Consider the following 12,053-nt stretch of genomic DNA (forward strand, 5'->3'; position numbering starts at 1 on the left):
GAAGCACTTTGGGTAGACACTGCAAGTCTCTGAGGACCTCTGCCACAGGCTCCACAGCTTCAGCTTCCTGCCCCATCAGGGCCAGCAGCCCCCTGCATCCCACCTTGAAGTCCAACATGACATTTGCCCCGCAGAGCCTGTCCCACACACTGTGGTCACACTGCCCACAGGTCAGGCCTGCACATCCCACCGCTGGACCAATCCCCTGGGACTCACTCCTGACAGCACCTCCTCAGGGAAGCCTGCCTGGCTTGGTGCTCCCCTGCAGAGTGGGCACCTTTCGGTTCTATACACTCTCCTCTTTCTGTGTCATTATTTTCAGTGATGTTATGCACCCCCCCTCATCACCCTGTTTCCCAGGCAGTAAACTCTTGAGAGGGCGCTGATTAGCCACGGCCAGCTGGGTTTCCCCGGGAACCCAACACCCAGGAAGCGCTCCATGACCATCTGCTGAATGCATGAAGGGGAGGCAGCCGCACACTAGGATGCTGGCCTAGTGCCTGTGGGATGTTGGGCAGGTCACTCCACCTCTCTGAGCCCAGAGGGAGGATTAAATAAGATGACGGCTGGGACACCTCTGAGCACCCACCCTTCTTGGGCAGCTGCCTTGATGTGTTGCCAGCTCTGGGTCACCCTGGTTAGCAGGAGGATACTGAGGCAGGTGCTCTGAGTCCATGTGTGGGTGGGTGATGTGCCACAGTCCCCAGGATGCCTGGATGGGGTCCCCTGCCCCCTAAGCTGCAGTGAGCCCCGTCTAACATCACAGCCCTGTGCATCTGGTCCAGGCGTTGTTCCCAGTGGCACACGCGCCCCAACTCCATCCTTCCTGGAGCTTTCCTCACTGGGGGCACAGGGGGGCTCCCCAGGCCCTTGCCCCTCAGGTCCTCATCAACAATGGACTCACACTGGGCACAGGCCACCTTCTCAGCTCCTATGCAAAGCTCAGCTTGAGGTCTGTTGCCCTGGGTTCAAACCCACACTGGGCCTGCACAGCCCCGTGACAGGCAGGCTTCTGAGTGACCCTCAGAGCTTTCAGTTCCTTTGATCAAAATGAGTCAGTGACTGCTCCCCATGAGGGTGTGTCGGGAGTAAAGCAGGAAGATAAAGGTGTCCAAGAGGCTGGACCCAGGAGGTCCCCTGACCAGACCAGGCCTCTGTCCACAGGTTGAGTGATGAAGAACAGCAATGTTTCCGAGGCCCCGCTGGTGTGGTCACTTAGAGCTGAGTGGCCTTGAGTGCTGGTGCACTGCCCATGTATAAAATGAGGCTCCATCCCTACGTGTCCCCAGGGCTTCCTAGTAACAGTGAGCCCTATGCCAGCCCAGCACCAGCTGTAGGACCCCCTCCTCTCAGGTTCCCTCTCGTCCCTCTTACTCCTACGAGCTCAGGCAGGACCCACTCTGTCGCGGAAGGGAAAGGATGGGGGACAGGCGGAGGAGAGGGGCTACCTGACTCCAGTCATCTACCCAGCCGAATCCTGCAGGTGGTACTGGGTACCTGTCTGACAGGTGAGGGTGTATAATCGGTGACTCCAGGCTCTCCAGGTGCACCCAGCCCAGCATCCCCACCTGGCAATGGTGACAGTGGTCAAGTCGAAGAGGGTTGGGGAACACAGGGCAGGCGGCCGAGGCGGAAGGACACGAGAGACCCGCCAAGCAGAGCACTCGGTGCGTGACGCGTGCGCGCCGCGAGGCGGGGTCACGTGCGCGCGCTGCCCGCGGTCCCGCGCAGGCCCCGTGTGCGCGCCGGGCGGTGGACGTGAAGCCGGCCGCGCCGCGCGGGGTCCTGCCGCCGGCGCCTGAGACAGGGAGGCCGCGCGCGCCCCCGAGCTCGCGAGGCGGACCCGCGCCTCGCACCTGCGGCGGCCGGGGCGGGGCCGGGGCGGGGCCGCGCTGTCCCCGCTGTCCCCGCCCACCCGGCCCGCGCCCCAGGAGCCCGGGCGGAACCGAGCGCGGGGCCCGAGCGGCCGGCGGCGCGGCAGGCGCAGACAATGGGAGCGGCGCTGGCGGCGGCGGAGACGGCCGCGGAGCCCCGGACCCGGCGGGGACGCGAGGCCGCGCCATGAGCCCCGCAGCCGGACGCCCCCCTGCGCCGCGCGCGGGCCGAGGCGAGCGGCCTCTGCGAGCCCCGGGCCCCGCCCTGGGGCCGGCGATGAGCTGCCGAGGCTGAGGATGATGGTAGATTGCCAGGTGAGTCCGCGCCAGGCCCGGCCCGGCCGCCCGCGGGTGGAGGCGGCCCGCAGCCCCCGCCCACTCGCCCGGGGGAGGGAGCCGGCGCCGCGTCCACGCAGAGCGCGCGCTTACGCAGTTCCGCGTCCACCCGCTCCTGGTACAATTGGGAAACTGAGCCAGGAAAGAGGCAGAGGCTGGAGGGATCGGCCGGGGCACAGTAGGTGGCAGAGTCCAGCCGCGAAGGGAGGGTTCCTGCTTCCTGGGCCACGGCTGAGCCCTCCCTTGGGGTTTGCTTTGGGAATGAGAGCCCCTGAAATCCTGGGGTCCCAGGAATCCCCTGCCCACCCCCTCCGTGCGGGCCCTTCACTCTGGACATCCACGCGAATGCCCCATCGCACGCGCGCACGCCCATCCACCCAGACTTCCTAAGTATCAGAAGCGCGGGACACTGGGGAGGTGACGCGGGAAAAGAAGGAAGATATTGGAGACTACTGCTAGGGGCAGGGGCGTCCAGTCTCCTAGCAACATGCCATGGGCCCATTGCTTGGGAGGTGGGGTCAAACCCGGCTGAGCTGGGTACTCAAGATTCCCCAGTATGCCTGGCAAAGGACATTCTCTAGACAGCCTGAGGAGGACAGGGCCGGGTTCCAGTGTTCCCCTCTGGACACCTAGAATTAGACTAAGCTGTCCTTCCCTGGTGTGGAGGTAGCCACAGAAGAGGTCTTAGTTTCCTCTTGAAAAAATTGGAGTGTTGGCCTTTGTGACTCCAGGGGTCCCACAGACTCCTGAAGTTTCTGGTGGCCTTACTTCCCCACCAGTGACCACTATCCACCCAGCCCCTTGGAACATGCTTTGTCCTCCCTGGAGGTCCTTCTGAGCCTCTGGACCTGGGGGACTGACGGTGGGGTCATGCAGCGTGTGACCTGACACTGGACCAGCATCTCAGGTCCAGGGGAGAGACTGTCCCTGTTGAAGTCCCGGGTCCTCCTTTGGAAGTGGACCAGGGTCATTGCCCTGGCTGGGTGATGAGGCCTCCTGAGTGAGAGTGACACCTGGCCCAGCAGAGGGACACGGGGAGCAGGTGAGGCTTCTGAGGTCCTTCCTGTTACTCTTGGAGCCTGCAGGTCCTGCTCCTTTGCCCCCTGGGGCCTGGTAGAGCTGCTACCTTGACAACATCTAAACAAAGGTGTGTGTTTTGTTTTCTGGGTTTCTTGCCTGGGGCTGCAGTGCTGGTGCTGGCCACCAGGGGGAAGCAGTGCCAATGAAGCCAGTGGAGCCAGGAGAGAGTCCTCAGGATCATGGCCTGTGTGCCCCGCCTGCCACCAAGGGGACCTCCATCAGTAGCATCCCTGCCACAGTGTGAGCCGCTCAGTGGTGGGGAGGGGCTCAGACCTCCTGCCATCTTTTCACTGAGCTCCGTGTCTGAGCACTCCCTCCAGGCAGGGGCCACGTTGGTCCTGGATGTGACTCTTTAAGTGACCACCGTGGGCCCTGCCCTCCAGGACCTGCCAGAATGTGGATGAAGAAGCAAAAAAGCCCTAGTTTTGCCTGGCTATGCGGCAGCATCCCCCTAACTCACCTCTAACCATGTACCAGGTGTGTGTGATTAGGTGATGTCTCAGCCCAGTGTATCTCCTCCAGGCCTCTCAGGAGGCTGAACTGCAGCCTCCACCAAGGCTGGCCTGGAAGATCCACCTCTGAGCTCATCCCATGTTGGCAGGATCCAGTTTGGGCTGGATCCCCTGTGTCCATTGGTTGGGACCCTCTGTGGGGGTTACAACCTCTGTAGTGGGCATGATGTCCCTACTTGCTTTCCCAGAATGAGGGAAACAAGACAGTCAGTTTTTTATCCATCTTAGTAGCAGCCTCATGTCACTTACTGAATGGTGTTCAGGAAGCCTGACACTAAATCCAGTCCACCTCAGGAGAGCAGATTACTCAGGACTTGTGTACCAGGAGGCTGCTGTCACTTGGAGCCATGGTGGGGTCTAACATGGAGACTTGGGTCTGAACACACTGGGGCCCCTGGGAGGCTCAGCTGCACCTGGGTTTTGCTTACTTCTCACCCCTTTGTGGTGCAGACCAGGAAATGACTTTCCCTGGACACAGTCCACAGCCGTCCCTGTGGTGAGTTGCATTCTGTGCTGGGTCCTGCCCTTCTTGTGACTCCACCTCTGACTTTGTGCTTTGCCACAGGGGACAACAATCTACAAGGTTTACAAGTGTCATCTCACACACACCGCCATTCCCCAGGGAAGCATATGTTACAGTGACTCCCACTGTGTGTGGGGCGGGGACTGAGCAGGCCCTGAGAGGCACAATGACCAAGGTCACAGAACTGGCCACAGGGAGGACAAGTAACCTGAATGACTGCCTCCTGGGGGCTGGGAATGTGGAGACCCAGTGCTGCCTGGATGTGCCAGTGTACCAGGTGGCTGTGGGGTCCAGAAGCACTGCCTTGGGCAGCCCCTCCTCACCTGCTGTCACTGTCCTGTTTCCCTTCATGCCGTCCCCATCACCACCGTCCCTTGATTTTTTTTTGCAGTGCTGGGGATCGAACCCAGAGCCTCGTGCTCACAAGGCAAGCACTCTACAAACTGAGCTAAATCCCCAGCCTCAGTTCCTTGATTTTTATGGACATCTCAAAATGACAAAGTCACAAAGGGATTCATTCATTTATTCAGATGGTACAGGTTTCCTGGTCCAGGCTACACCAGAGGAGGCAATGAGGATCATCCTGAAAGACGCAGGGCAGGGACAGGTGGTGTGCGTCTGGGTGGGCACAGAGAGAGTTTCTAGAAGGAGGCGTCCTGTGGTCAGGGTTGACTCCTGGATGGTGGGGCCTGGTGTCTGTTAGTGTCCTGGAGCTACTGTGATGAAGTAGCTGACTTCACACAGCAGGAAGGCCTCTCTCAGTCCTGGAGGCCAGTCTGGGCAGGGCCGTGCTCTCTCTGAGGGCTCCCAGAGAGGCTCCTTCCTGCCTACCTCTTCCAACCTCAGTCCCTAGCTCTAGATCCTTGTCCTATAAATGCATCAATCCAGGTGTGGCTCTGTGTGGCTGCCTCTGTTCGAGTTTCCTGTTATTATAAGGACACCATTTAGTGGCCCACCCTAATGCAATATGAATTCACGTTTGTGCTATCTGCAAGGACCCTGTTTCTAAAAGAGGTCTCTCACGGGTACCAAGGGTCTTTGCAGGGGAAACAGTTCAACGTGTAACAGGTATTAGGAATGATTTACCTCCTGAAAGCTGGGCGTCCATGAGATGGGGAAGCAGTGAGGGTCTGAGGAGTGGCAGAATCTGCCCCGTCTAGCGTGTGTGGGGGCGTGACTGGCGCCTGCTTGGGCCGTTCCAGCAGCAGCACCAGCAGGTGGCGCTGTGACCTATGTGGACTCCCCAGCCCGGCACTGGGCTGCTGCAGACAAAGGTCCGGCTGGTAGCATCCAGGAGGCAGCACCTAGCTGTGAACAGGCCAGGAGCACAGTCATTTCTCAGTGACGCACGGTGACACATGCTGAAGGACATCAAGCCAGGAGGGGCCATGGGGTGGTGGCTGGGAGGCCACGGGAGGGAGCCTGGGGTGGGCAAGGGTGATTGTTGAGGAGGTGGCTCTGTGGCACAGAGGACCACTTATTGCTGAGCCAGGATTGGAGGAAGGAACAGAAGGGAAGCAGGGAGGGGCCAGACCCAGGGCTGAGAGTTTGCGTTCCCGTTCCTCTGCACCTGCAAGCTGAGACGGCCCTTCTCGGCCTTTCCAGGGGCGCCGCAGCTACATTACACGGACAGTGTCCAAACAGCTCTTCTGTTTCAGCAGAGCAGCCACAGGTCCCAGGTCTGGGGGCCCATGGAAGGCAACCATGGGCCTGCTGCTGTCAGCAGCTGTCCCTGCAGGGCCTGGTGGGGCTCAGCATGGTCCTCCTAGAAATGCAAGAGGGATAGGCCAGCATGGGCTAAGGAGCAACCTGGTCACCCCACCATGGCCAGGGTTCCCATGGACATCAGTGAGCTGGGGCAGAGTGCCCCCCGGAAGTGGAGGCCATTTCTTGTCACCGTCCCCCTTGCTCCTTGCACCATCTCAGCCCCGGGGTGCTGGTCCTTGATTGGTTCCCCAGCAGCCTCAGGTGGGCTTCTGTGCGCCTTCTGTGCAGAGCACCTGGCCAGTGGCTGCAGGGGCCTAGAGGAATGCAGGAGTTGGGCGTGGACTGGGAACCTCAGCACCGTCCTCCGGCAGCTCTGCCATCAGCAGTGTGGCGGTCGGGGTCGCACACCAGCAAGGAGCTGTGTTCTGCAGAGTCCTTCCCAGGCCCCACCCGTGCCTCCGACCTGGGCTCTGGAGGTGCCTGTCATGACAGCCCTCACCCTGTCCCTGCACCTGGGCCCGTGCTGCAGGGATCACTTGTATCTGCCTGGCACTCTGAGAAATAAGCTGGAATCCTTGCTTTGGTGGGGGCACAGGCACCAGAAGGGGAAGGGACTCCCGCAGCAAGGTGGGAGTCTGTTTATAGACAGCCGCACCCGGGCCAGGCGCCAGGGCTGGGACCACATTCCTTCCAATTACAGTGGGCTTCCCATGGGCAGGCTGGGCAGGCGGGCAGGGTGGAGGGCCCGGGAGGCCCCCACGGTGGTGGTTAGCAGTGGATGGAGACAGACAGTCCTGGGAGCCTTTCATCCCTTCCTGGCCTAATGAAGGCCTTGGGCTCTGCTCTCTGCATTTTCTCAGGGTTCTTGGGTTTTGAGCTTCAGAGTCTTCTAGGGCCAGGGCTGGGAGGGGCCCTCCAAGGAGTAGGGGTCAACTCTGGACTCTCTGTGTCTCTCTTCCCCGGACAGCTAAGCTGGGCTGAGGAGGTAGAGAGGAAAGGTGTGGGAAGCATCGTGGCACCCCCTAAAAATGACAAGCCCCAGAAGAGTTCCCTTGGCAACCTGGTACAGTTGCTAGACAACTTCAGGCCCTCAAAATATGTGCCTTCACTAAGGCTCAGGCCTAGGGCTTTCCAGTGGTCTGTGAGGCCCGCAATTCTGAGTTTGCTTGGTGTTGCTCACAGCTGATCCACCTCCACCCTGGGTCCTTCCTGAGGGAAACCCCTGCTCTCTCTGCTCCCCATCGCCCCTCCTGCCAGCCTCCTGGCATTGGGCCAGTCCCCTAGCAATGGAGGCCACTTCCTGGATACCTGAGTGACAGTTGAGAGAGTTGGTGTCAGCAGACACAATGATGGGGGCCCATGCGGCCAGAGTGGGGACAGGCATGATGCTTTACCACCACCCCGCCCAGCCCGGGGCTCCTGGGACATGGCACAGGATGGCATGGCAGGCTTGGCTCAGGTGCAGCCCCGGAATAGGGGCTGTGGTTCTGGCCCAGCTTCGAGACTGACCTTAGCGTTTCCATCTCCCTGGCCTCAGTTTCCCCATCTATGTCCCATCTACCCCTCTGCTGGGGCCTTGGGGTGCGAGGGGAGCCAGGGCCTGTACCAGTTACCCATGCTGGCTGTGGAGCAGGACCCCTGGGTGTGAATGCCAGCTTGGGCTTCTTCCTGGATGGCCTCGAGTGCTCTGCGCCTGGTGTGCCCCATCCCAGCGCCTGCGCTTCCCTCCCTCCCCATGAGGAACACGCCACTCCTGCCTGCCTGAGGGGTCAGGAGGCCTGGCCCTGCGGGCTCCCGCCCTGTGCTGGAGAGCTGCCTGAGGACGCGGGTGGGTGTCACCTGGGAGGGAGCAAGGCTCGCAGCCCCTGCCCCAGAGAGGGAAACGCAAGCCCGCCCCGTTGCCCTCAGACCCTCTCGCTGGGGATGGCAGTGAGGGGCGGGACTGTTGGTGACCGTTGCGCCAGGTGGGGTTTCCCGGTGCCCTGGAGAGCCAGGATTCTAGCCTGACCTAACGGGTCTGTGTGACCTTGGCCTGTAACCTCACCTCTGAGCCTCACCTGACAGGAGGGGCCTGTACAGCTCGAGTTTGGAGACTCTGGTGTCCCCTTCTCTTCTGCTCGTACCAGTGCAGGGTGAGGTGTGACCACTGGAGTCCCGGGTGGAGGCTGAACGTGGGGCGCTCAGCCTCCTGGGCCACCGTCACGCTGCTCCCGGGCCTGCCTGGTGTCGCTTCCTCCGCCCTCCTTCCCCTCCTTGGGTTGGGACTGGAGTCAGCTCCCCTGGGGAGGCACAGGCCTCTTCTCTCCCCCGGCTTCCTCAGTCGCTGTCATGCAGTTGGAAGTGAACTCGGCCCGCAGTAGAGCGACCGTGAACACTGGCACTGCCCACGGGACGCGTGCTGTGCCCGGCCCAGCCAGGGTGCGTCTGAGCTTCAGCACAGGAGGGAGCAGGAAAACCCAGGGCAGTCCGTTTTCTCACACTCTCCCCTCCACGTTCGTGAAAAGTGTTGGAACATAAACCGTGTTTTAAAACCTGGAAACACTTCGAGTGACCAAAGACACGGCTTCAAGGCCCCTTTGACAGCTTTTGTCCTTTGCTTGCCCTAGGTGACAGGCCCCTCCAGGCTTCACCTGAGGTCCCAGGTGTCCCTCTGACCTCTGTGTACCACACACCATGGGAAGGGGAGGGTCTGTCCAGTTCAGAGGACCCGTGGTCAGTGTGGCCTGAGTCCAGAAGCTCCCCCTCCACCCCTCCCACTTAGGACTCCACCCTGACCCCGGCCTCCTAGTCCAGGAGACTCGGGGATGGGTGGTGGGTCATACCCTTTTCCTGTAAAGGTCAAGCTCAAACTGGAAGGGCGAGAATGCAGTGGGCGGGGCGTCAGCCCTGGGGCTGCCACCTCCTGAGCTGAGTCCATCCCAAGGGATTCTTGCTCCCACCCCACCCGTGTGGAACTGTGGCCCAGCCCTGACTATCTCAATCATCTGTCACCTGTCTGGAAGGAGCGGCAGCCCCAGGAGGTCTGGGCCTCCCAGAGGTCAAGGGGGAAGTGGCTGGTAGGAGCCCCAGCGCCTCACCCGTAGACTCAGATGTGGAAGCGTGTAAGGTGTTCCTAAGGCACCTGCAGGCCCTCCACAGGTACGGGGGATGTCTGTCCCCCCACCCAAGGCAGGTGACCATGTAGCCTTCCAGCGCTGCCCCCTCTTGGGGACCTGGGTACAGGCAAGAAACCGGGGCACTTGCCAACCCTGAGCATAATCCACAAGTGTTTTCAGACAGACAGATGCTGAGTGAATGGCTCGGGCCCTCGGGGAGCCCCACCTAGGTCCCTGCTTCTCTGAGGCCAAGTCCAAGCCCCCGACCCTCTAGTTGCTCAGGATTGGAGTTCAGGGGTGAGGCAGCCCACCTGGCCTGAGGCCCTGTGAGGGCAGAGGTGAGCGCCGAGGCTGGGGGCAGGGGCAGGCTGGCTCCCAGGAGGGAGGGCGGAACTGGCAGCACCAGCCCTGCTCCTCCGAGACCTTGGGGATTCCACGAGGAGTTCCTCCCCAGCAGCTGGCCCGGGAGAGCCCTGCCTGGAGGGTGTGCCTCCTGCCCCTCCACAGCCTGCCAGGGCCCGGCCGTGGCACAGAAGCCGACTGCAGGCCCTGGGGCGTGTGTTCTGGGCCACACTCACCCCCGTCCAGCAGGTGTGCAGGGCAGGGTTGCACATGGGGCCTCTGGGCCTGTGAAGGGCGTGCACCGGGGGTGCCGGCGTGTGTCCTGGGAGCATCCCCCTGCCTCTGGGTGGCCATGCGCACGTTCGAGAGCTGTGTGCTGGTGGTGGGCATGTGCCTGGGCTCCGCAGGCTGCAGGTGGCTGAGAACACACCTGTGAGGGGACACCTGGCTGGGGCCGGGGGAGGAGCACACGTGCTCCCCAGCGTTGCGTGTGCCTGCGTGTACTGTGCTTCTGCAAAGCACCAAGCTTGGCGTGGGGAGTCCTGACATCCAGCGCTGCCCCTTAGCCCCTGAGGTCAGTTTCACCATCTGCTAATGGGTCAGTACCTGTGCCCTGCTCTTGGGTTGTGGTGGAAAGAAAATGCTCGGCACAGTGCCTGGGACATGCGGTCACCCTATTGCCAGCCAGTGGCACAGAGACGGAGCAGCTCCTGCAGGGTGCCGGGCAGGCAGGGGCACCTGGTGCACCCGAACCCCTGGCAGGCATTCCAGCTGTGGGCACAGAAGGGAGAGCTTGCCTCCCAGGAAGAAGCCAAGCAAAGAGCAGAGTCCCAGGGCCAGCCGTGGCAGCTCCAGGACCCCAGGCGTGGCCCCTTCCTGGCCTGGGGACGTCCTGCTGGAAAAGGACTGTGGGAAAGAGGGCATTGGGCACCAGCCCACCACCTCCCAGCAGCCAGCCTGAGCCCTCTCCAGCAGCCAGGGCCACTCAGGAGGTCCCCTTCTGAAAGGGTAGCCCTCCTTCCCAGGCCCGAGCAGCAGGCTGGTGGCAGCCCTGGGCACACTGTCCCTGGCGCCACAGGCAGCTCCTGCACCACAAGGGCCCGTTTGTCCTGACTTCCCTGGCCCCACAGCAGGGCGACCAGGCCTGCTGGGCACTGGTGCCTGATTGTGGGCTCAGCCCCACACCCCCGCCTCTCCAGGCCAAGCCCATGACAGAGACACACTCCCCAAAAGTGGCTGCTGGCCAGGAGCCTAAGAAGGGGGCATCCCCTGCACTGAGCCAGGGCTGACCTGACCACCCTCCTCCCCCGCTGACATCCAGGGTAGGCCTGCTTCTGGGAACCTGGAGGCCCGGCTTCTGAGAAAAGGGCTCCTGCTTCCCAGCGGGCCTGGCTGCACCTCCTCCCACTTCCCCTGCCGGCCTCTCCTGCCTCAGTGCTCAGCCTGGCTCTAGAAGGCCCTGTGGCGGGCTGGGCAGGGAGGCACGGCCGGGCCCTTCTGCCTTCACGCCAGCGCCCCTCCCAGCCTCCAAGCTTCCCTGGCCATCTCCCTGAGGAATTCTGGGTATTCTAGAGTCTAGGCATTTTGAAACTGCAGGAGCCTTCTGGGCCATCGAGTCCACTTGCCGATGTGGGCATTGGGTCAGAGACCACTGCGTGCAGGAGCCATGCCAGGCAGCTGTATGCAGGAGAATAGAGGCCCCTGCTCTCCAGGAGCTTCTGTTCCAAGTCCCCACCCTGTGCATTTTGAAGAGGGAAGGGACACCGGGGCTGGACCAGTGCTGCTTCCTCTGGTGTGCGGGCGTGTGCAGACTCATCCGTTGGCCTGCTCGTGGTTGCCAAGCCCTCTCTAGGCCGGGCATCATCTGGGCACTTGGGCATAGACAGGTGAACAGCACTCGTGTGGCTGCCCAGGGAGCCTAGCACCGAGGCAGGAAATGACCCCACAGAAGACGAGTTTGGGTTCTGTGCCCTCCTGGGAGCCCCGCCCGGCTGTTCCCTCGGCTCACTTGGCCTGTTTGAAGTTGAGCAGTCCCCCTCCGCTGTGCCAGCGCCCCTGCCCTGTTCCACCGCAGTCTCACCTCAAGCCTGTGTTTGACATTTACACCCCAGGGTCAGCAGTGGTGTTCATCGGTTGTGTCCCCTGGGATAGCTCCAGCCTTGGAACAGTGCCTGACACCTGGTGGGTGCTCTGTAAATTCGTGCCACAGCCCTGTGAATGGTCATGGTGCCCCGGGGCACTCCGTTGTCTTTAGGTGGTACAAGCAGCAAATTCTCTTGCCAGGCCTGTCTACACAAATGAGCTGACAGTGTTTAGAGACTAATGTGGCACCTGACATTGCCGAAGTACTTCAGCCGCAGTGTGCAGAAGCCTCGTCTGGCTCCGAATTAAAAGTGAGAACCCAGCCCTGCGGGTGGCGCACCTCTAATCCCAGAGACAGTGGACTGAGGCAGGAGGATGCCAAATTTGAAGCCAGCCTGGGCAACTTATTGAGACCCTGTTTCAAAATAAAAAAGGGCTGGGTGTGTGGCTCAGTAAGATCCCTGGGTCCAATCCCCAGTGCCAAAAAAAAAGTGAGTATCCC

The 12,053-nt window shown here is 61.6% G+C and overlaps 1 protein-coding gene across 1 annotated transcript in view; it reads left to right on the forward strand.

Moving 5' to 3' along the window:
- The first annotated feature begins 1,805 nt into the window (after nt 1-1,805).
- The window catches only part of Ralgds (ral guanine nucleotide dissociation stimulator), a 40,895-nt gene continuing 30,647 nt past the window's right edge, over nt 1,806-12,053 (forward strand). The window contains exon 1 of the mRNA XM_047524867.1: nt 1,806-2,189. Coding sequence (XP_047380823.1) covers nt 2,172-2,189 — 18 coding nt within the window. The 5' untranslated portion in view covers nt 1,806-2,171. The remainder of the gene's footprint in view (nt 2,190-12,053) is intronic.

This window comes from Sciurus carolinensis, chromosome 14 (genome assembly GCF_902686445.1).
Source record: "Sciurus carolinensis chromosome 14, mSciCar1.2, whole genome shotgun sequence".
In the NCBI taxonomy this organism is placed as follows: Eukaryota; Metazoa; Chordata; class Mammalia; order Rodentia; family Sciuridae; genus Sciurus; species Sciurus carolinensis.